The 24,917-nt window shown below is 43.0% G+C and overlaps 1 protein-coding gene across 1 annotated transcript in view; it reads left to right on the forward strand.

The window, feature by feature from the left end:
• Positions 1-24,917, forward strand: part of LOC138512913 (GLIPR1-like protein 2) — a 161,360-nt gene that overhangs the window by 61,991 nt on the left and 74,452 nt on the right. The window contains exon 4 of the mRNA XM_069627682.1: positions 12,772-12,857. Within this exon, the coding sequence (XP_069483783.1) occupies positions 12,772-12,857 (86 nt within the window). The remainder of the gene's footprint in view (positions 1-12,771; positions 12,858-24,917) is intronic.

The raw sequence follows: 24,917 nt of genomic DNA on the forward strand, positions 1-24,917 counted from the left end.
CTATGATAATAAAGTGGAAGGACGGGCCGATGTAAGCCCCAATCCACAGAAACCACCACTGGGATCCCAGCAAATGGAGGTGATTAGGGACAAAGGTCATGAGAATCTGGAATCAACAAAGGTGGAGATTCTGATGGGTAGTGACAGGGAAGAAGAAGAAGGAACCCAATTAACAGAGAAAAGAGACGAAAAGGCAAGATGGTAAGAAGCATTATGAAGACATCACAGACAAAGGTCGATCAGATGGAAAAGGAAACTGCTAACCAGGACATCAAAGGGCATGTCTCATCTAAACGCGCCAGAAAGAAGGCGGCGTGTAGAGCAGAGAGGAAGGCAATGCAATCAGGGAACCTTACTGAGTGGTTACTAGTGATGGCTCTAGAGGCTGTCGAAGAAGTGTCCTCTGAAAGCTCTATGGAATCCACAAGAATATCTCTTGATAGTAGTAGATCATCTGTGGAGCCCATAGACATTGAGTCTTTGAATAGCCCTAGACCAAGATTGGGGATGCATAAATCCAGTATGAATGGAGTTGTAAAGTTTACGAAGATACCTATAACACTACAAAAGAAAAATGATGCTTCCAAGAAAGCATTTACCATCAGGGGAACGCTAAAAGGGAAAAAAAGACCTATAAACCGAAGCCACCTAATGGAGATACTGCGATAAATTTTGCCCTTGCGGTTAATTAAGAGCAAGGACTTCATGTTTGTTGACAATGTGCAGGATTGATTACCAAAGTTCATTGTTATTCTGGCGAGGTGGCTAGCCTAATTTGTTTATACTCTCATACATTAAACATGCAAGGGCATGAGCTAGACTGTGAGTGTATGGCAGAACTGATAGGAAAGCGTAAACCATCTAATATGGCTAAAGATGACCTAAAGAAGTTTGGAAAACAGAGCCTTAAGGAAAGATCAAATTCTGGAGCTAATAGTGATCCCAATATAAGATCTCATTGGGAATGGCTGTGTTAATTTCTACCACCTATGCATAATAACAACTGAGAGGATATTATAATCATCTCATAGAATACTAGAGGTCATGGCCATCTTTACCAGAGTGTAGGCTCTATGGATTTGATAATGCATCTATTGTGTTTTTGCTGGAAACATGGTTCATGGCTATGGCCTATTTTGTTGGATTCACTACATATTGTCAGCCAGCAGGGAGAGGGCTTAAAGCGCGCCTGTATGGAGGATTAATAACTTAAGTCGCCAACGACATTCCCGCCAAGGAATGCTCCAACGCTGTCACCAATTCTAATGTTCTGGGCTGGAAATCCAACTGGGAGTGGAACAAAAAATACTATTTAATATCTATGACCCTCCCGGCGATGAAAACCCATTGGAGATTCAGCTTAGTGTGCATGAATATGCTGTGTGTGGTGATGCTGCTGATGGGAATGTGAACATAATATTAGCAGGTGACTTGAATGCCAAAATTGGGCGAAAAAGTGGTTGTTCCAAACTTGACTATATGATCAAAGGTAAAAATAACCTGAAAGACCAAAAGTTCTTAGATGAGATTGTCTTAAAAATGATCAATGGTATGGGAAATGAGGATAAACCGTCTAACGGTCGATAGTTCTCCACGGTGGACTACTTATTTGCTAATACTGATATCTACCCGCTGTTTCAATTTTTTCAAACCAGCTTTACTGAATTTAGTGATCATGCTATTGTCAGCATAAATCTGACCCTGGGCGCTAGCAAAAAGTGCTGCAGCGAAAGGGTGGGGACAGTTAATGTAAATGCTGCAGGCAATAGATTGGGGTGGTCGGATAAATATCTAGAAAAGCTAGCAAAATGGAGTAGAGGTCTTAGAATGGAGTACAAATTTATGGAGACAGCGAAGGAGATAGTATGGCAGAATAGCTCTTGTATGCATGGTTTTATGCCAATGGGAAGAATGTCTTCTATGAAATCTGGGGTAAAAATGGGTAAACCATATGATAAGAATGTTGCATTTGAGAAGAAAAAGGCTGAACCGGCTATCAGAGCTATTGAGTATATGAACTTGAGCTCTGAAGAAGCACAGATTAGAAAGTGTAAAATAAGAAATGGGTACCAAAATTGGAGAAAGCTGTACTATGCTTATGAAAGTAATATAATATGGCAAAGTATGATTAGAGAACTACTTGATGAGAAAATGTGGGCAAAATATAAATCTGTGATTGGAGATACCCAGGAGAAACGTATTTGTATATTTGCAGTATTGACAAAAAGAGCTGGGTAACCTTTCTCCGTAATAAATTTGATGGGAAGGATTTCCCTCTGGAAGTAAGATTTTTGCCTCAGGTAAACCTCAAGTTACAGGATATAATCTCAATCATTAAAAGAATTAAATCATAGAGGGTGGTAGGACCCGATGGTCTCTGCAACTTGATCATTAAGGGCAACCCTGAATTTTGGGCGGACATGTTTCTGACATTATTTCATAAAGTAATTTCTACTGGGGTGGTTCCCGAGTCTTGGAGGACATCCTATATTTTCCCAGTATTTAAGAAGGGGTCTAGACTTCTACCTGAGAATTAACATCTATTAGCATTGACTGATGTTACTAGTAAGGTTTTCTCTACCTTGATTCTTAAAGAAATTAATCTATGGATATTCAACTATAATATATACAGTCCATTTCAAATTGGATTTAGAAAAGGATGTTCGACAAACGTGAATATCCTACCTACAAGTTTGCTGATTGAGGTGACAAATACAAAGAAAGGTTTGCCACTCTATGTATTTGTTGAGTCCGCTTTTGACACCGTAGATGGAGCTTGGCTATGGAGTAAACTGCAGAAACTGGGCATGCCATACCATCTAATCTATGCATGTCAAATGATTTATAAGAGCAATATGGTTAGAGTAAGATTAAACAACGGTGGCAGCCTTAGCGATCCTATTCCTATCATGCTGAGTGAGATGGGGATATGCACTTGCGCCTACCCTTTTCAACCTATTTTTATCTGATTTTGGGACGATATTTGTTGATAAATCCAACGCTTTTCCTAAAATAGGTGATTATAAGATTGGTGGGATTAGCTAGGCTGATAATCTTATTATGGATAACACGTATATAGGAATCATAAGAAGTACCCAAAAAGTGTGTAAGTATGCAGAAAATAATGGTTTGAGGATCAATTTAACTTAAGCTCAGTTTATGGCTGTGGGGACTAAGTGCTCAGGGAGAAAGTCTATTGAGAGTCAGCTAGGATTGATCAGTCGAATTGATAGTTATAGATACCTGATGTCTGATCTCTTTACTGGAAAAAGAAAAATCTTAGAGCACAAGAAAATAATATAAGGGCATTTTCCATTATGGCAGCCATTAGGATCTTCTAAAAAAAAAACACAAGATATTCACTGTGGCATTCTGAGTATCCACAAACAAAAACTCTCAGCTACTTTTCTGTACGGATTAGAAACATCTGTGGATGAGTGGGGAGAATGGGCCGATCATTTGTAAAGGGTGATATGAAGGAAAGTCTTGGGGCTAACTAACTACACCCCTATGGCAGCTATACGGCTAGAATTAGGTTTGATTTCCCTGTCAACCTTGATTAAAATAGAGGAAAGATGTATAAGGATCAGGTATGCTAAAACTCATTCTATGTCTATTATGAAAAGTGCTTTGGATGAAAGGAAATGTGATGCTCTACAGAGATTTAAAAAGCGATGTGTGAAATATTTTGCAAAAATTGGATGGTGCCCTCACGGGGAAGGAGAAGAAGGTGCTCTCCTTAAATCCTTTAAGAGTGCTGCTGAGAAATGGGATTGAGCCACTAGGCATGAGAAGATTGGGGGGATTAAATCATTAAGGACCTTCTCAAAGCTACATTTTTGCTAAAAAAAGCCTCAGAAGTATCTGAAGATACTACCCTCACCAGTGACACGAAGAATATTCTTAAATATACGATTGAATAGACTGAGGGAATTGGAAATAACGGGAGCATGGATGGATTTACCTGAGGAAAAAAGACTGTAGATTATGTAATGATAAGAAAAGTATTGAAACGGCTAGACATGTACTCACTTTGAGTGTAGAGATGAAAGATGTTTATTCATGCTATCTTAAGAAATACTTTAATGACTTGGAGGATATCACTACTGAACTATTTTGGATGATAATTTTATGTGGATATAACAAAGGCCCGATTATAGCAATTACTCAGATTTGGAAGGCTGTCGAAAAATATCTGTCACGGTTGGATGCTGATGTGAAATTGCTTGAGAATCTCTAAGTTAAAATGTATCTTGCCTTATGATACGATGCCATTGATGCATAATGTAATAGGCCTTAAATGTATGTCGTATGTTTATATGTCTGTTGGTTGAAATGTACAAAGTGGTCATAGGTTGTTTTGGTTAATAAGAGGTGGATATTGAATTCTACTTTTAATATTTTATCTCTGTGTATTGTGTTTTAGTAATTAGCTGCTCTTTTGCTTTTTATTTTATAGGTTTATATGTTTATATATTTAGTTTTGATTTACTTGCTTTTTTAGGATGTGCAAAAGTTTGTTTGAACTATATACACAATAAAAAAATAAATACATTAAAAAAAGAAAATAATTAATATGTCCTTTAGCCTACTGGATACCATAGGCTAACAACTCAAAATGTTCCAACGACTGGCCAAAGCCATCGTTCATATACCTATTCTTTAAAAGTCTTTCCCTATTCTAAAAGGGAGAGAAATGGGTAAGTCCCGAGGTTTTTTGTTTAAGGGGGATTGAGCAAAAAAGGGGACTATTCATACAATGTAAACAACAAGAGCAATGCTCAATTACCTCTCTTTTAGTCCACCTTATAAGCTAGTCAGATACTAAATCAATTGAGGTGAATAATCTATTTCATTTCCCCACTAAACATGTATGTTGACAGACAACTTTGTCATACCAGAGAAATACAGATGTTTAAAACCACATTTTAATCAATAATTAAATTAAATACATAGTGTGGTATATGCTTTCCACAAGGCATTACCATCTTACAAATATATTAAAAACAAAGTACATTTGAAAGAGACAATTTAGAAAAAACAATTTAGGCAAAACAAATCCGGAGTGGTGGCACAATGATGCCAATTATGGCTGAGAGTAGTCAATGACAGACACGATTATGCATAAACATAAAATGTTGTTGTTGTTGTCTGTTTTAACAAAGGAGCAAACTATCAGTTTTCAAACACAAGTTACACAGATGTTTTGTGTAGAAAAGACAACGTTGTTTAAAGTGTCTTGGGGATGTATACATATGTTTCGGCTAAACAGAATATCGTGAACACATTCCCTGGTGTTCCGCTGTTATTGTTTAAAGCCCTCTTCAGGACAGTGTGTTCTAAAAAAATGACAGTACGTTCAATGCTCCTGTCTCCGTTTGATTGAAATTGAAAAGGAGACCCTAAAGAAAGAAAAGAAAAGAAATTGAAGTCCTTTTTTGGTTAATTGTCCCCGATTGTGAAAAGTTTCAAAAACAAAGTGATTTTAAAAAAACATTATCTTTGGCTAAATGTATATCTGATCGGGCAATTTGCATGCCCTGTATGAGCAGTTTCACTGACCTTTTGATCTTGAGATGGTTGGACTAAAGTATTTGATAGTTTTTTCAGGCCGTAATTTCCTGTATCATGAATTTGTAAATTTGGACAATTTATCCACTTGGTGGCTTCAAATCTGTTTCTCAACAATTCGGAAGACAGGTGCGTTTTTGCATTTTATTTTGAGGCTCTAAACCTATTGTGACATAGACAGAGGGAAGGAAAACAGACACAAGGTTGTCTGATGTTTTTGAAAAACATCTTTTTAAAAAAAAACAACAAAAAAAAAGTTTCTCTTACAGAGATGCATTAATTAGCATACCTCCTTGCTTAGGCTTCTTCACGGCTTTTTGATGCTGTTTTCTGTTTCTAAAGGAGATTCTGAGGGCCCGCGTGCATCGACTTCAACTTTGTGAACGTCTGCCTGAGGAACAAAGTGAACGGGCGAGTTTGTAATTATATTAGTCCCCAATGGAAAACAAGTTACCATATTTTTGCATGTTTATCTAGCCGCCTATGTTTAGTTACTCAGTAGTCGCTGAATCGATTCTATATTTGTAATACAAGCGGCTATGGTGCAGCGGCATTTGTTTACCTGATAGTTGATCTCGTTTTCAATATTTATGCGTGGGCGTCTTTCAGATCTCAGTTCGCGTGCACCTTCGTCGTCAAACAGTTCGAAGGAGCCGCGAGTTATTCCCTGCCATGTTTATATGGTCAGGTGATCATGTGTAAGCGTGATGACGCACCGTAATGCAGCGTGGTCTAGAGCGTAGTCAGAGTTTGTGATTGGGAGATGTTGAATTTACTGTATTTTGAATGCATCTCAGGGCTGCCATCTTGAAGTGGTTTGCATGAGCGAGAGTGCAAATTGGAATGCTACTTCACTCAGTAATAGGTGGTTGATGCAAACACCAAAATAATTAGTGAATTATTCAGAAATATATATTATTTTATATTGTGTGGATTTGAATTGGTGCCGTCTGATTTCACAATTACTAAAGATTCTGCCGCCGTGAGATTTATTCTAAAACTGGCATATTTCTCAGGGTTATTTTGAGGACATCGTTTTCCACGCCCCCTACTTAGGGGTTACTATTCTTGATGCAATCGCTAATGAAATCGATAGTGCATCTCAGCGAGCTTATTTAAGATGTTATATATATCTCATATATATCCGCTTGATCTTCACGCCCCCTACTTAGGGGCTTAGATTCATGATGTAGTCACTGATGAATTTAATAGTATACCTTCATAAGCTTGTTTCAGATATTTATATACATCAGCTGGATAGGTGAGGGAGATCTAGAAGTTAGAAAAAGATGCCCCATTCGACTGCAGAGTTCAGACCGTTGTTCACAGTATCTAAGTCGAAAATCCACTTTTGTTCACTCTTCCGGAGGGCCAGATCTCTATTGCCCCCTCTTTTCGATGCTTGAGATGTTTGGATTATAAACCAAAACATTTCACTTGGTTTATGTTTTAACTTCATGTAGTGGGCCACTAGAGGTTTATTGGGTGTTTGATTTCTGATGTTGCATCTGTGTTCTCCGATCCTAGTTTTGATTTGTCTTTTCGTTTTGCCGATGTACAGTAATTGGCACGGGCATTGGATGGCATAAATACCCATTGTGAACAACAGTTTGTAAAATTTTTAAACACCTAAGGTTTTCCTTTCAGTTGAATACTTTTCATATTTTTGGTTAGAGAGCAGACTGAACAGTTGCCGCATTTAAAATGTCCTGTAACAGCTGGGAGATCCCATAGTGTTCTTTGCATGTTGGTTTTTTTGTTTTCTTTGGGATATGTATGTACAAGATTATCTCGTAGATTGTTTTGTCTTTTAATCTACGAGATAATCTTGTACATACATATCCCAAAGAAAACAAAAAAACCAACATGCAAAGAACACTATGGGATCTCCCAGCTGTTACAGGACATTTTAAATGCGGCAACTGTTCAGTCTGCTCTCTAACCAAAAATATGAAAAGTATTCAACTGAAAGGAAAACCTTGGGTGTTTAAAAATTTTACAAACTGTTGTTCACAATGGGTTATTTATGCCATCCTATGCCCGTGCCAATTACTGTACATCGGCAAAACGAAAAGACAAATCAAAACTAGGATCGGAGAACACAGATGCAACATCAGAAATCAAACACCTAATAAACCTCTAGTGGCCCACTACATGAAGTTAAAACATAAACCAAGTGAAATGTTTTGGTTTATAATCCAAACATCTCAAGCATCGAAAAGAGGGGGCAATAGAGATCTGGCCCTCCGGAAGAGTGAACAAAAGTGGATTTTCGACTTAGATACTGTGAACAACGGTCTGAACTCTGCAGTCGAATGGGGCATCTTTTTCTAACTTCTAGATCTCCCTCACCCATCCAGCTGATGTATGTAAATATCTGAAACAAGCTTATGAAGGTATACTATTAAATTCATCAGTGACTACATCATGAATCTAAGCCCCTAAGTAGGGGGCGTGAAGATCAAGCGGATATATATGAGATATATATAACATCTTAAATAAGCTCGCTGAGATGCACTATCGATTTCATTATAGATTGCATCAAGAATCGTAACCCCTAAGTAGGGGGCGTGGAAAACGACGTCCTCAAAATAACTCTGAGAAATATGCCAGTTTTAGAATACATCTCACGGCAGCAGAATCTTTAGTAATTGTGAAATCAGACGGCACCAATTCAAATCCACACAATATAAAATAATATATATTTCTGAATAATTCACTAATTATTTTGGTGTTTGCATCATCCACCTATTACTGAGTGAAGTAGCATTCCAATTTGCAATCTCGCTCATGCATACCACTTCAAGACGGCGGCCCTGAGATGCATTCAAAATACGGTACATTCAACGTCTCCCAATCACAAACTCTGACTACGCTCTAGACCACGCTGCATTACGGTGCGTCATCACGCTTACACATGATCACCTGACCATATAAACATGGCAGGGAATAACTCGCGGCTCCTTCGAACTGTTTGACGATGAAGGTGCACGCGAACGGAGATCTGAAAGACGCCAACGCATAAATATTGAAAACGAGATCAACTATCAGGTAAACAAATGCCGCTGCACCATAGCCGCTTATATTACAAATATAGAATCGATTCAGCGACTACTGAGTAACTAAACATAGGCGGCTAGATAAACATGCAAAAATATGGTAACTTGTTTTCCATTGGGGACTAATATAATTACAAACTCGCCCGTTCACTTTGTTCCTCAGGCAGACGTTCACAAAGTTGAAGTCGATGCACGCGGGCCCTCAGAATCTCCTTTAGAAACAGAAAACAGCAAAAGCTGTGAAGAAGCCTAAGCAAGGAGGTATGCTAATTAATGCATCTCTGCAAGAGAAACTTCTTTTTAAAAAAAAAAAATGTTTTTCAAAAACATATCAGACAACCTTGTGTCTGTTTTCCTTCCCTCTGTCTATGTCACAATAGGTTTAGAGCCTCAAAATAAACTGCAAAAACGCATCTGTCTTCCGAATTGTTGAGAAACAGATTTGAAGCCACCAAGTGGATAAATTGTCCAAATTTACAAATTCATGATACAGGAAATTACGGCCTGAAAAAACTATCAAATACTTTAGTCCAACCATCTCAAGATCAAAAGGTCAGTGAAACTGCTCATACAGGGCATGCAAATTGCCCGATCAGATCTACATTTAGCCAAAGATAATGTTTTTTTAAAATCACTTTGTTTTTGAAACTTTGCACAATCGGGGACAATTAACCAAAAAAGGATTTCAATTTCTTATCTTTTCTTTCTTTAGAGTCTCCTTTTCAATTTCAATCAAACGGAGACAGGAGCATTGAACGTACTGTCAATTTTTTAAAACAACACACTGTCCTGAAGAGGGCTTTAAACAATAACAGCGGAACACAGGGAATGTGTTCACGATATTCTGTTTAGCCGAAACATATGTAGACATCCCCAAGACACTTTAAACAACGTTTTCTACGCAAAACATCTGTGTAACTTGTGTTTGAACACTGATAGTTTGCTCCTTTGTTAAAACAGACAACAACAACAACATTTTATGTTTATGCATAATCGTGTCTGTCATTGACTAATCTCAGCCATAATTGGCATTGTGCCACCACTCCGGATTTGTTTTGCCTAAATTGTTTTTTCTAAATTGTCTCTTTCAAATGTACTTTGTTTTTAATATATTTGTAAGATGGTAATGCCTTGTGGAAAGCATATACCACACTATGTATTGAATTTAATTATTGATTAAAATGTGGTTTTAAACATCTGTATTTCTCTGGTATGACAAAGTTGTCTGTCAACATACATGTTTAGTGGGGAAAAGAAATATATTATTCACCTCAATTGATTTAGTTTCTACCTATTCTAAAAGGAATGAAATAGAAGTAACCTTCTGGCAAGGTTCTTGTAGCTCGTCGTAGTCTAGTCTCCCATTCAGTCCTTTGTGTTGTCACATGCCTTCTCGAGCCTCTCCCAGTAGTTCAGCGTTCGCCTGTCTTTCTCCTCTTGAGCTTCCATCAGCATTACCACTGTTACGTCTGGACTTTGGCTTTACAACAGGCCCATCCTGGACCTTGGCTTTAGACAGGCCCGTCCTGGACCTTGGCTTTACAACAGGCCCCTCCTGGACCTTGGCTTTACAACAGGCCCCTCCTGGACCTTGGCTTTACAACAGGCCCCTCCTGGACCTTGGCTTTACAACAGGCCCCTCCTGGACCTTGGCTGTACAACAGGCCCCGCCTGGACCTTGGCTTTTTCTCAGGATTTTGCAGCCTAGTGTGGGCTATGGGGCTGCTCAGCTCGGCTTCAGGTTTTGGTTTTTCCACCCCCTCGTGGAGTCTCTTATTGCTCAGCCCTGCATGGGCAATCTGGTGCCTCCTCCCCTATATAATAGACCCTTTTTCGTGCAGAAGAATGCCCCACTTTGTTCTAAGCCCTGACCTTCAGAGTTAGCTCTTTCGAAGGCCTCTGCCATATATTGGTCATTCATCTAAGCAAACACTAAATCTTCAGGTAATATGGAGGTTTCCTTGCCCTCGGTCAGGAAAGGGGGGAGCACATTTTCTTCGGTTTACCCAAAGCCCAGCGATCCTCGAGATGTTTGGAAAAGACGGTCAACTTCCTGCAAAGTGAGCGTCATTGCTTTTTCTAGGAGCACCGGGACATTGGGTTCCCCCTCTTTCACTGAACAGATCTGGGCCCCTGAATTGTGTAGCACTACTTGAATCTCCTCACGGTAATCTGGATCTATGACCCTTGCTGCCACATCAAGAGAATATTGAGAGGCCAAGCCTGACTTGGCTACCACCGTAAAATAGCTGACTTGGGGAGGGAGATGGTAATCCAAGTGGGAATTGGCCTTCTTTCTCCACCATGTAGCTCTATGTCTTTAATGCTGAAGACATTTAGCTGTGGGGTACAGGGCTTTCACTAGAATGGTTTCCAACCTTGTATCAGGTTGTTCCATCCAACTTCTGACACCACGTGTGGTAAGTGAGAGATAGGAGTCGGACAAGAGGACATTTGTTTTGCAATACAGTGATTTTATTACAGGTAAGAATATCTCATCTGTTCCTAGCTCTAAGGTGAATTCCCTATTCTTCAAAGAAAAAACATGTGTGTCAGGATGTCTCACAAAAACTGTCTACTGGCCAACCCGATTCCGTACTAATCTCTGATCCTACCACCATAACAAATGGATCATTTAAAGTAAGCTTAGCAAAGAATTATCCCCCACACCCCCTTGCTTGACTGGTGGTGATTGGTTTTCTGACCCCCGATCAAAAGAGTTCTCAGTGTTCTCTCTCAGGCCCTAGACCTGTTGCTGTATTTAAATTGTCTGTTAGTCTTTCTCATGTCTTGTTAGAGGTTGGGCCGGGCCCCACCCAAGTGTTCCTTTTCCTTCCAGCCAATACGTTGGAATGGGCAGTTCATATACTTGAAACCCTACATTTCCCCAATGTCACTGGGAATGTGCGCTGCGTTGGAGATAATATGTGGGTTAGCCTGGGTTCTCTTGGCTGTAAATGTCTCTCATCCCTGCTCGTGGTATTTCTTGTCCTAGCTCTGTATGGGCTAACTGGCTCTTCAGCCCTTCCTCGTTGATCGGTTTTCTCAACCCATCATGTGGTTTCTTGTTTTGCAGCCCGGCGTGGTCTGTGTGGCTTCTTTTCCTTAATTCAGGTATCTGTTTTCTTACTCCTTGGTGGGATCGCTTGTTGCTCAGCCTGATGTGGTATATGCAGTGACCTCACCGCCCTCTACCCACTCCTCGATCGGTGCCACTTACTTGCCCTCTGGTAGTCGTGACCGGTGTGGGAGGCAGCCTCTACGGTCAGTGCAGAACCGCACTTCCAACTCTGCTCCGGTCCTCGTTCTTGGACTTCTGGTGTCGGTTCTTACTGTCCACCTAGAATGACAGTCTCGCTGCATCTACTTTGGTGGGCGCAGACACGCCACATCTGCCATCGCTTTGGATTACTTCTCCACAGCGGCTCCTCAGGCTCTCTGCTTTCCTAGATTCTGCAGTGTTCCATAGGCATCTGTTTCTCCGCCCACCCCGCGGCTGTGTGGTCCTGCCTCCAGGCTCTTCATGAGAGGGAGACTTTCCCACCTATGCGCAGCCTTGCAGGCCAGCTTATTTTGCCTTCTGGCTGGTTCTCTCTCTCCCGGGATTTCAGGACCTTTATTTGTTCCTCCCTGGAATGAGACGGAAGACTCCATTGGTTCCGTTCTGTGTGCAATAATGTCAACAATCCCAGGTCAAAAAAATAACCATCCACCTTTAAAGCATATTACTGCCCCGCTCAATCCCCATATAACCAACAAACACTTGGGATTCGGTACATGAGGGAGGAGGATTAAAAACCCTGCTTGGGGTTACCTTGTCCCACAAGGGGAGTGTGAGGGGGGGTGTCACACCCAGTGGATTCCTGCCTGCCCTGACCATGGGGGGGCATTTCCCAAAGGGGGTATCTCCCACTTAATTCCCTGGATTTGTCACACAATTCTAATATAGCCTTACTATCTGAAAAGCCTTCAGAATTCTGTAGATTGGAATGAGTATAATGTACGACTTTCAATGGTGTACGCCAGCTGTACGCTCAAATATTAAGTTGATTTTTGTAATAGGTTTGAACCTACACTCGGCTGTGTTAATGTGGTTCTGAAAAACATTTCTTTAATCATGATTTGTTTTTTTTCTTTACAGCGGGGATTATAGCAAAAAACCTTATACAACCGGGGAACCATGCAGTAAATGTGATCCTGATGATATCTGTGTGGACCGACTGTGCCGTAAGTTACACTGAATGCAAATTAAACATTGCTGAACACAGTGTGGGATTCTATATCATTCAACAACTTTGATAGTCCTTTTTGTGTAGCATTTGGCTCTTCTTTTTATAGGTACATCTTCCCAAACACTCCCCTTAGGTTACGTGTGTCCGAATTAATATTTACATGATTTGGATTTGTTTTGTAATGTTAATTTGCAGGCATTACTATATTCATCAGATGTCGTCACTTCTCCCCGAGGGGGATCCCCTTTCCATTAGGCCAGGGAGGTGAGGCTGCTACCCGATAGTCCCCCTAGAGGTGTACAATGTCAGAGGATTGAGTTGGGAAATTCCTGGCACAGGAGTATACCAGGATAAGAACAATTGTGTAAGAAAGAACCCTTATCATTGAAAACTGTGTTTTGTGAAAGAGACATTTTGTTTTGCCATTCTGAAAACAGTGTTCTATGAAATGGGCATTTTGAAGATACCTTTTGAGAAGCGTGTTCCAGGAAAGAGACACTTTGGCTTTGTCATCCTCAGAAAAGTATTCTGCAAGAAAAAGATGTGTTTTTGCTATTCTGATAGCAGTATTCTTTGGAAGAGACATTGGGCCTCATTGGGAGCTTGGCGGTAACTCGCATCCGACACCGGCACCCGCGAATGGGCAATTACCGGTCCATTCCGAGTTCGGCGGACCGGTAATTGCCCATTCGCAGGTGCCAGTGTGAACGCACTCCCCATCCCCATTCCACCCCATAGGGTTGAATGGGAATGGGGAGCATGGATGCACCGGCACCATTCATAACGGTGCCGGTGAATCCACAAGTTGTGCTCGCGGGTGCCTTCCATTCTGCCAGGGCAGACCTGGCGGAATGGAAGGCACCCGCAAGCACAACTCAGAGTTTGGCAGTGCAGTAGCAACAGTGCTGATGCCTTACTGGCACCATTGTTACCGTACCTCAAAACTCCTAATGAGGCCCATTGTTGCTTTATTAAACCCAGGAAGACATAATTTTCATGAAAGAGGCATGTTCATTCATTTGGACAGAACATTGTTGGAGCAATATATTTTCAATAAGCTTCGTGAATTGGTTCATAGGAAGGGATCTAGCTCTTGAATACAATGATTGCTTTATTGGGATCACGTATTTGAACTTTTTCACTCTTTCTTTGTTGGGGTTGGAACTAGAAAAATTCACCTTGCGCATTTTTGTATATGTTAGTATGAGTGTCTGCCATCATTTGAACACAAGGTCAACTTGCTTTAGCTTTAGTTTCATAGGTAGTGATATTTGTATTAGTATAGGGACAGAGAGGCCTTTATCCCACCCTTTTTTGTTTAATAAACATGACCAATGTTGAGAGCCCTACAACTGTGCGTCCGTCTATCATTTCTGACCGCTAACAGACCCCAATGTAAGAGAGTGTGACTTTTGCATCCGAGGACGTCTTCCTCGTGTTGGTGGTAACCCCAAGGCCACTAACCATCCGAAAAGGGTTGAGGACCCCAAAGATAGTGGGCAAGATAAAGTTACATTTTCTAAGATTTGTAATCAAGCCACCAACCCCTCAGTAGCTACCACTGAGTCCATTGGATTTGACCTCACCAGTAGTTGTGACATTACCATAGAGCATGGGGAAACACACCTTATACTAACTGACTTAGTCTTAGCACCTCCCAAGGGTACATACATCCGATTAGTGTCAAAGTCAGGTCTTGCTTGGAAACACTGTCTGGATGTTATGGCCGGTGTAGTAGACCCAGACTACTGGGGTCATGTTAAAGTTCTCCTCCAGAACAACAGTGAATGTTCTTACCAGGTAAAGATAGGGGAGAAAATTGCCAGTGGGATTTTAGAAAATACCCTATTTCTCAAGCGTGTAGAAATCCACGACCAGGCGGCAAGAGGGAGTAGAGGCTTTCGAGAAGCCGATCAAGATCCGATCCCTGGATTAGAAATACCAAAACCCGGTGCAGAAGAGAGTGAGCCAGAAATAATTCACAATATAGTGTTTGCACAATGCAAAGACCTGCTGTTGGCAGAAGCCTTCCCCATGTTGGCAGCAGTTCCTGAGGATGAAGGCCGAACTAAAGACGGTCTATTCTTTTTTTTCTTTTTTTAAATAAAACAAGGGTTGTTATATCAGAGAGATACCATCAACGTGGGGACCCCTCAAACCAAAATAGTCGCCCTGAGAAGCCATCGAAGGGTAGTCCTTGAGATTGCACATTCCCACCAGACCTCATGACATTTTGGCACGGCAAAAACCCAGGGACAGGTTGTGAGTAGGTTTTACTGGCCAGCCGTGTATTGTGATGAATCCTGCAGATCCCTCACTAAAACCCTGCCTAAAGTCTCCTAGCAGGTAGCCAGGGAATGGCAGGTGCTTCCTGGTCTTGACCTTGGCGGTAGTGCACTGTCGGAGGAGCAACTGGGAGGAGACAATGCCCAGGAAGGTGAGGAGATACTGTGGGATGAGACATAGTATTTGTCTTTAAAAGAGAAGAACCTTTTACAGGTACCAAAGCTTATTGTCGTTATGATGTAGTTGAACAACACACACTAAGCCTTTTGATGTGGGTAAAGCTGGTGCTAAATCTCTAAAAATTCTAGTAAAGGAAAAGACTTATTAGGTTAAACTTCCCCCTTACTTCCAGAGGAACAGTGAAAGGAAACCTAAAAATAATGGCTTGAACAAACTGTCTTCCCCTTTTCAAGTAAACTCTTGTGATTTTTCCTTAAATGCATTTAAGAGAAGTTAATCTGAATTTAAAAATAGAAAGCTGACTAAACAGCCTCATTCTGGTGTTGGGCACTACAAGTGCAAGACTTTGCTAAATATTGGGTCGAGGAAGAGGGCTCAAGAGCAAAGCTGCAGGAGAAGTCAGCTTGTTAAGCATAATGACCCACACCTGAAAGAGGCAGAGAGGCTCAGAAGGCTCTCTGAAGTGCAGGCCATAGCTGGAGTAGTCACAGCAGCAGCAGCAGAAGGAAACCACGTTGTTGGCAGTCCAAACGGAGGTTTGTGGAAAGAAGGGATGCCGGTACTTTAACCAAGCGGATTTCAGCTGCCTATCCTGAGTGTCCTGTTCCTCGCCTAAATCTGAAGTGCAGAGATAGCGCAGCAGAAGCTGTGAAGGAAGACAGCTTTTCTCCACGTGAACCGGATTAGTGAGATTACACAGCGAGAAGCGTGCCGTAGACTGTGGGTGGAAGTTTGTGTACAGCTGAGGGTCTGAGGTGCGAGATGAGCTCCTTAACTGTGTGGTGGGAATGAAGACACCTTCACCCGAGAAGTGTATATGTGCAAACAAAGCCAGAAGCAGTTAAAGTCCTGCAGCACACAAAGGGAGCAAGACAGAAGCTGGTGAGTGTTACTAAGCGTTCTGATCCCTTGCGCGAACAAATCCATGCAACTGTTACCAAGCACAATCACTTGCGTGTGAGTTAAAGCAGTATTAAACCGTCTGTTGATTGTCAGACAATGGAAAGCCACAAAAGTATCACTCTCGCATGAGAACTTCTTTAATGGCACTATCGTGAGAGTAAAATACTCTGAACCACGTTAATTGAATACTAAAACTGTAGAAAACAGATGAAAGACAGGTCACTTGTGCTTAAAAGTGATTCTGAGGTAAAGGTTAACCAAGAGTAAATTGTGAAGCAGTCGGAAATAATGTATCACTGAAGTTAAGTGACTGAACGTTGATAGTTGTGAGTTCTAGGGAACAAGGATTGCCCATGCCAAGAGTGAAACAAGCATTGCCCAAGCCAAGAGTGAAACAAGCACTGCTCAAGCTAAGGATATATGATATGATAGGTTATTTATAACACGCTTAATACCCAGAGGTTTTGAAGTGCGGACCTGGGGGATTGAACTTGTGTTTCTGTGTCGTTTTGCTTCCAAGGCGGGCACATTGCCCCTGAGCTATCCTCCCGAGCCTTGATGAAAAAAGCATTGCTCAAAGCAAGAACCAAACACCCATTGCCCATAGCCAAGAGGGGTACAAGTATTGCCAAAGCTTAAGTGTTGTACAAACATTGTTTAAGCCAATAGAGATTGACAACAAGGCTGCACTGCTGCTCTGATTGGCAAGAATCGAAGGGGTGATTGCAAAGTTGTAAAAAGGTGAAGCTTGCTGATTGTGATTGCTTCCTAAAAGTTGAAATAACTCACATTGCCAAAGCCAAAAGAAGGATGGGTAGAATTACATCCTTGAAGGCATTATGGTTGTTGGTGTTACAGAAATACAAGAATGGGAAAGAGGCAGCCTTTCTGGAAAGTGAGTGTCCACAAGAAGAGTGCCTTGCTTACTTGGAAGGGTTGAGGGGCACTAAAGTGAACTTGTAATTTCTAAAAAGTTGTTCAAAGTCGCTAAGGTGCAAACTGCTGTAGCTGTGGTAAATATTGATGTTGCAGAAAGACAAGTGGCAACGAGGCTGCCCTTCTGAAAGGTGAATGTTCAGATTAAGAGTGCTTTGCCCACATGAAGGTATTGAGAAGCAGTAATGTGAATATTGTCTTTTCTGAAAAGTTGCTAAAAGTCACACTGTTGCAAATGATTGAAGCTGTGATAAAACATTTGCTGTCGGTAGATGTAAAAGTTCAGGCGCACAGTTCAATGTGCAACACTATCAGGCAAGTGAGTAGACCCGCACGTTAAATCCTTGCAGAAGGTAACCTGGTACGAGAGTTATCCAATTGAAAGAAGAGGTGCTGTGAAGCCATCCTGACAGATATAAACTGTGATTTATGATGCTAGAAAGAGAGAATTGAGAAGACTTAACAAGAAGCTGTGTATCTTTAACCTTGCCAGAAGTTGTGTTTCTTTGAACCTAACAAGGGGCTGTGTTTCTTCTTTGACATTCATAACGTGTGGCAAAGCATCTTGGCAGAGAACACCATTGAAGCTATTAGATGAAGTGGAAATAATTATTCAAGGAAGAAAATAAATCTTTCTGTTGGCTGAATATTGGTTAACAGAACTTTCTTTTGACAAAGTGGAGGAACCAAGAAATGAGTTGGAGTTCAGTCAGGTTATAAAAAGAGAATGTAAATATATTAGAAACACAATTGCTGATGCTGTTGTGAATTGCTGTGTATTTTATGTTTATGTCCGAGAGCCACAAATCCTTTGTTAGAGTGTCTCCTTTAGTTTTTGATAGGCTGGGAAATCCTCATTACGGTAGTGATTGTGAAGCGTTTATTGAAACTTATAATTTAATAAAATGTCATATTTTCATAAAGCATCCAAATGTTATCCGCCTCACATTTCTGACCTCTCACAGTACGCTGACGCTAAGAACCTTTTTGGTACATGCTCTTTATGTCAAAAGACCACCCCACACCACCCTCCTCTGGCCCCATTACAACCTTTACCTATTTCAGAGCTACCCTTTTCCCCAATAGGAATGGATATAAAAGGCCCATTGAAACCATCTAAACTTGGGAACAAGTGCATATTGGTTAGACTATGCCACACGTTACCCTGACATCATCCCGTTGAGGAATAATACATCACAACAAATATTAAAAATCTATTCCTTTTCTATCACGGATGGGTTTTCCAAAATAAATTTGAACAGACCAGTGGACCACCTTCATGGGTAAGATCATGGGGGAGGTGAAACAGATCATACAGATTAAAAAGAACCTCTGTCTATGGTTTGGTTGAACGCTTCAATAAGACCTTGAAGAGTGTTTTGACGAAATTGGTAGAGGCTGATCGCCGTAATTGGGACATGATGATTCCTTGGCTATTATTCGCCATCAGGAGGGCTCGCAAAGCTTCCCTGTGGTTCTCCTCATTTGAGCTCCTATATGGGCGCAATCCAAGAGATGACCTAGACCTGTTAAGAGAGACATGCAAAGAAAGGGATGAAGCCATTTTATGCCTCTATCTCAAACCGCACAGCGGATTAAAGAACATATGACTGTGGTGAGAGATATAGTGCGTTCCTGTCTAGCAAAAGTCCAGGAAGGGCAAAAAGCCCAATGACAAAAAAGGCCATACCCAGACCCCTTTTTAATGGACAAAAAATGTTGGTGGCGTGGGAGCTTCCTCACTGTACTCTGAGGGCACAGGCCCTGCTCGGTGGCATTGAGGGTGTGATTCTGCCCAGGGGGAGTCTTACGTGATGCCTAATGGTCCTGGAAGGGGCTCCCCCGGCAGTTGGCATGCATCATGCATGATTACTGTTGCTGGTGGACCAAGGAGGGGGCTGCATTCTGGTGCAATGGGTGTGCCGGCAGGGGAAGAGTCCAGTGGGTCTGAGAGATCGGGGCTCTGACGGAAGTCTTACCACTTGCACTCCCGCTGAGGGAAGTATCGGGCTGAATGGAAGAGGCAGGTGGGCCATACTTGAAGTGGGCAGCGCTCTCTACCTCATCAACGGTGGAGCAGAACGGGAGGCAGACATCTTTGCCATGACAAAGCAGCCGTGACCTCTGAGAGGCTGAGACCCGGCCGAACACACCAGAGGACAGCCCAGCGGTATACCAACTCGCAGGCCTGAGAGAAGGTAATAAGGAGCAGTCAGCAACCTGTAACACACTGTACAATATTAGTTCTGGCCTTGTATCTAGCAGGCCATGTTTCTCTCCCTTTCTCTGTACTGTGACTGGCACTGCTGCTGCTCACCTTTCCATTGCGTGCTCCTCTCTCTCTCTAAATGCTTGCGCCCCTTCGGCTGCTGGAATTTGCCATGCACCACTGAGATGGAACACTGTGCGTATCAGGGACAGCTGGAGAAAGCCTTGATGCAAGAAAGATGGAATGTTCCTTAAGCAGTGTCTGCCAAAGTTAACCCCACCAAAGAGAGTCGGATCTACAGGCTCGCAGGCGGTGGCGGCTGCTAATGGATTCATCTGCTCTAGGGGAGGCGTTTCTTTTTAATCTGTCCGATGTTGCTCCTGTGGACCCTTTCACTGCCGGATGCAAGAGCGCGTTCTGCGTGTGTTTTCCTCTTCCCGGCCCTCTTGCACCCCGAGTCAATATAGTGTCTGATTGAATAGGGCTTTCAGGGGGGCTTGCTCGTTGGGAGTTGCACTGATGGTGAACAGTCTAATAAGTGAGCTGGATGTTAATTGGATTGTAATCGTGAGTGAGTAGGAAAAACAAGGATCAAACCTCTCTAGACACCGCTAGGACGGCAGTGAACAGGGCTTTATTGCTCTAATTACCAGCTCTGAAGCAACCGCTTCCACGTTGCCCTTTTTATTCATCTGGAGTGCAGATTCTGCTGAGTGACCCTACACCACATTTTGTCTATTTTTCACAAAATGTACAGTCTACGCTGACCATGTTTACTGTGACAACACACCTCCAGTGCTGAGCTTCTATTTTGCAAACCAGTGTGTACTGGGAGTTGTAGTCTTGTGACATCAATTCAACGTAAGCATCTGATGGAACCCTCCTCTCTCTGGCTGTATACAGCAACTTGGTGCATTCGGGAAAGGTAACAGCCGCGGCAGCCTTGTAACCTGTCCTTGAGGTAATCTGGGTGCAGAGCCATCACATAAAGGAGCAGTTTCAGGCCGCATATTGTGGAAGGCGGCTGATCGGTGCAGTACCTTTCGCCTCTCGAAGATTTTTGGCAGTCCTACCTTGTGGCCCACTGATTAGTGATTTAAGATGGGTGATCTTAGACTGGTGATCTAAGGCTTTTTTCTCATATTCCGGAGAAGTGCTCATCCCACCTGAGTCGCCTTCCCTCCTCCTCTGCTGCTGGAGCAGCGGAATATCCTGTGTGGCGACCTGTGAGCCGTCTTTCACCTGATTAATCTGTGCCTGTCTTGCTGCTAGGCCACCTGGGGAATTCGTTGTTAATTGTGCAGTTTCTCCATCTCTCTCACTCCCCTTCCATCTCCCCCCTCCCCTCATTCTCTCTGTGCCCTCCCTCCATGGCACTTTCAATCTTTCCAACTTTCAGTATTATGCGGATGACACAGAGCTCTCTTTCAGGCTACCCTCGGCCTCTTCCTTGTTCATTCCTGACTGTCTGTCTGCAATTCAGTCCTGGTGTGCTACTAACAATCTGTGCCTTAATGCCAGCAAGACAGAGATCATCCTCATTGGGACCCCTGCTCCCACTCTCACTCTAGCCGGCCTCCCTTGATCCTGCGCCACCCACCAGCGAGGCAAAAAACCTGGGAGTCATCTTTGACTCTACTCTCTCCTTCTCTTTTCACATCTCAGACATGTCCAAGAAGTCTTACTACTAGCTGCACCTCCACAGAGCTATTCCTCCTTTTCTCACCTTCCCCCAGAAGCTCACTGTCTCCAGAGCCGTGGTTCTCTCCAGACTGGACTACTGCAATAGTCTCTTGCTCAATCTTGATACCTCTACTCACTTCAACTGCAAGACTTATCCTTGGCCTCAAGCCCACTGGCCGCATCTCTCTGGCGCTGAAATCACTCCACTGGCTCCCCTTGGCTGCAAGGATCAAGTTAAATCCCTCTGCATAGTACATAAGGCTTTCTGAGGTCAGGGTCCTCACTTCTACAATGCTCTCTTCCTAAATACTCTCCTTCCAGAGCCCTATGTTCGGCCTCCACCACCTCTCTGCAGGTGAGCCGTTACTCCAAACAACAGAGATTTGGGGGTAGATCCTTATCCTCTGCAGGTGCCTCACTCTGGAACAGCCTCCTTGCCTCCCTCTGTCTTGAGCCTGATTTTCTTAAGACCTACCTCTTCTCCTCCTTCTCCCTCCCTCTCCCCTGCTAATCTCCTTTCTCCTCACTTCCTTTCCTCCCAGGCCCCAGGCTCCCCCGCCAGTCCTGCACTTGCCTCTGAGCCTCCGCACTTAGCTAGGCACTACTGCAATATGTTCCACGAGAGGGGTACCCACTCTGCACTTAACCCGGGCCCCTGCTAGACGGGGTGCACTTGTCCCCCTTCCCCTCCCTTGCACTTCCTGTTTACACTCTTGCACATTCCTCTACTTTGAATTCTAGGCTGTGCAAGTCTGTCTGTTTGGTCCTCCCTCTGTTTCCCCTCCGTAGCTGGGTCTTGTTGAATTAGTCATGCAAAGGCGCATTGATGACCAACTACCAAGCAATCCCGAAATGTTGGCCAGGTCAGTACTGCTCTGTTGACCTGTATGCTCCTCTACCGCCCACCACCCTTTGCTCCCTCTCTCTGTGTCAAGCACTTCACTAGTATGTATGCCCCTGGCCTAGCTAATGTTGCAAATTAATCATTCTTCAAGGCCTAAGAATGAAGACTGTACTCCCATGTTCCCTTCCTGCCTTTAAGTACTTTGAAACACTTCACCTTTGTATAAGCGCTCTACAAATAAACAATTACAATCTTCTCTAACTGCTACTCTATCAACTATCCTATCTCTCTTTCGAAGTCTGGAAGGAAAAAGTTCAAGAAGGATGTCCTGCTCGCCCATCGCTGCCCATCGCTGACACCTATGTCAACGCTTCGTCCAGGCAGACTGTCACTGACATACTCTTTGTCGTTCCCTCTCCGGACCTTTGGAATCCCCATATGGTCTCAGTTCATGGATCAATAGACTGTGGGAGGTGCAAAACCTCCAACCAACAAGTGAGGAAATATCACGAGGAAGGTTGGCATAAATACTTTGCTAAAGAGAATATGAAACCCAAGAATGTTGTAGAGGAATTACAAGAGCTAATGCAAGTGATGAGAAGAAACAATTGCTAAAGATCTTGCTGAATAAAGCAAAAGAAGATTAAAGACATTGGGCCTCATCACGAGTTGGGCGGTAGCCCTTAAATGCGGTGGGAAGTGTTACCGCTGCATTTAAGGGTCCGCCCAATCTCGCGTCTGGCAGTATTTACCCCCAGCTATAAACTATAAACTGGGGGTAAATGCGCTGGAGAAATGCGATTTTTATTTATTTATTTATTTTTCTTCTTTTTTGGGTGCAATTACCATGCAGCAATACCGCCAGCGGTAATTACATGAAAATTCACCATGGAGTCCCAATGGGAAATTAGGTTTACTGCCCAACCCGTGATCTGACAGTAATACCGCCGGACGGTGGGCGATAAAGCGAATTCAGTTGGCCGGTATCCCAGTCTGGATACGGGCTAACTCGTGATGAGGCCCATTGATATAAAGCGGTTGTTGGAAAAAGACTCCTACATCAGGATAATCAAGACAATCTCCTGGGATAGTTTAGGTTTAGTTACTTAGTGGTAGGGTCAGGGTAGAACTAAATTTAAAAGAGGGCTTTTCTTTCTTTGGGACTTCCCCTAGGTACGATAACCATCTAAGTCTTGACTTTAGCTATATTTGTGAACTAAAAATGTGTGCAACTCCACTGCTTCTATGGTCATCACAAAGATCAGAGATCTGCCACATTTTAGGTATCAAAAGGTTTTGAATTTAGCTGCATTAAACGACTGCAAATGTTTTTGAACCCTGCTGTGTTTTAGGTATCAAAAAGGTTTTGATGCTGGCTGCATTTAGTGACTGCAAATGTGGTGAACTCTGCTGCGTTTCAGATATCAAAAAAGGTTTTGAGTGTAGTTGCATTTGGTGACTTCACATTTTAACCCTGACGTATTTGGGGTATTGCTAAGGCCAAAAAATACTGCTACATTTGTGTACTACAAAGCTCTGAATCCAGCAGCACCTAAGACATTCAGATCACACACAAATCTGCCTGACATGCCTAGCAGCTCCAAGCTCAGAGGGGCAATCTGTCGAGCCAGAAACCAGACCTCCATGTCTCCCTGCCCCCGTCTGTGCACGCTACCTGTGAGAAACCTGAAGGTATCCTCACTCCTACTCCCCCTGGATCCTATTCTTAGTTGGCCAGGGAAATAATTGGTTATAAATGGTTATTTATAACACGCTTAATACCCAGAGGTTTCTAAGCACGGACCCGGGGATCGAACCTGTGTTTCTCCGTGTCTTCTTGCTTCAAAGGCGAGCGCGTTGCCCCGGAGCTATCCTCCCGAGGCCATCGCTTTTGGATCCTGACCCTGGGAGTGGAGAAGCGAGGGAGAATCACCTGGGTGGAGGGTCCTTGGGTCCTCAGCTTAATCTCCACTTTGCCCTCCATTCCACAAATTTTGATTGATCATTCCGCCATCATCTTCTCCCTCTCAACCGCAAACCACCCCCACTTCTGAACTACCCCACTACTCCTTTGCATGTACCTCTTTGGAACAAAGTCATAGTACACCCTGGCCTGGCCAACTCCCTTCTACCCTCCCTCCCAAACCTCACCCTCCAAGATGGTCTATCATCTTTTGCCACTTTGACCAATGGCTCTCTAATGCCCTCATCCCTCTAACCCCGACCAGATCTATTTACTGTAGTCTAAGACCTAACCTCAAGTGGTTCACTTCGACCCTCAAATACATTATAACCCTCAAACACTGCCCGGAGCGCACATGGTGGACCAACCCAACAACCCAGTAAAGAGACCATTTATGATGGACAAAAAAGGACCTACAGAACAGAAGTTAAAAAAGCCCAAAGATCCTACCAACCTAACTGAATAGCCAACTCCCAAAACCCTAGCAGAGAAATCCACATGATCATTGCAGAATTCAAGGCCGCTCTCCGCTCCTCCCCTCCCCACTGCCAAGCACTCTGCGATGACTTGTCAAATCACTTCTACCTTATTGCCATCGAAAGACACCACACCATTACCACCAAATTAACAACATCCATCACCATCCCGCCTCCTCCAACTTCTGACCCCTCCCTTTAACTACATCTCCCTCTTCTCTTCTTTCTCTGCCATTTCTCACCCTGAATTCCTGAAACTACTATCCAGTAGTTGCCCTGCTGGATCCCCTGGAGATCCCTACCCCCTCTCTCCTAGAGAACATTCTATCTTCAACTTGTGCAGGCAACACAGCTAGATCAATAGTCAACCACTCTGTCTTCCCTACAGCTTTCAAAACCTCTCATGCCAAGCCCCTGCTAAAAAAAAAAAGGCCCTCCCCTTGACCCCCTACTCCCACCCAATTACTGCCCAAATGCTTGCTTGCCGAACTCTTAGACCGCATGGCATACACACAGCCCTCCCTCTTCACAGAATCCAACAGCCTACTCGACCCTGCCCAGTCTGAGTTCAGACC

Source organism: Ambystoma mexicanum, chromosome 12 (assembly GCF_040938575.1).
Source record: "Ambystoma mexicanum isolate Mex_15411 chromosome 12, UKY_AmexF1_1, whole genome shotgun sequence".
NCBI classification, from domain to species: domain Eukaryota; kingdom Metazoa; phylum Chordata; class Amphibia; order Caudata; family Ambystomatidae; genus Ambystoma; species Ambystoma mexicanum.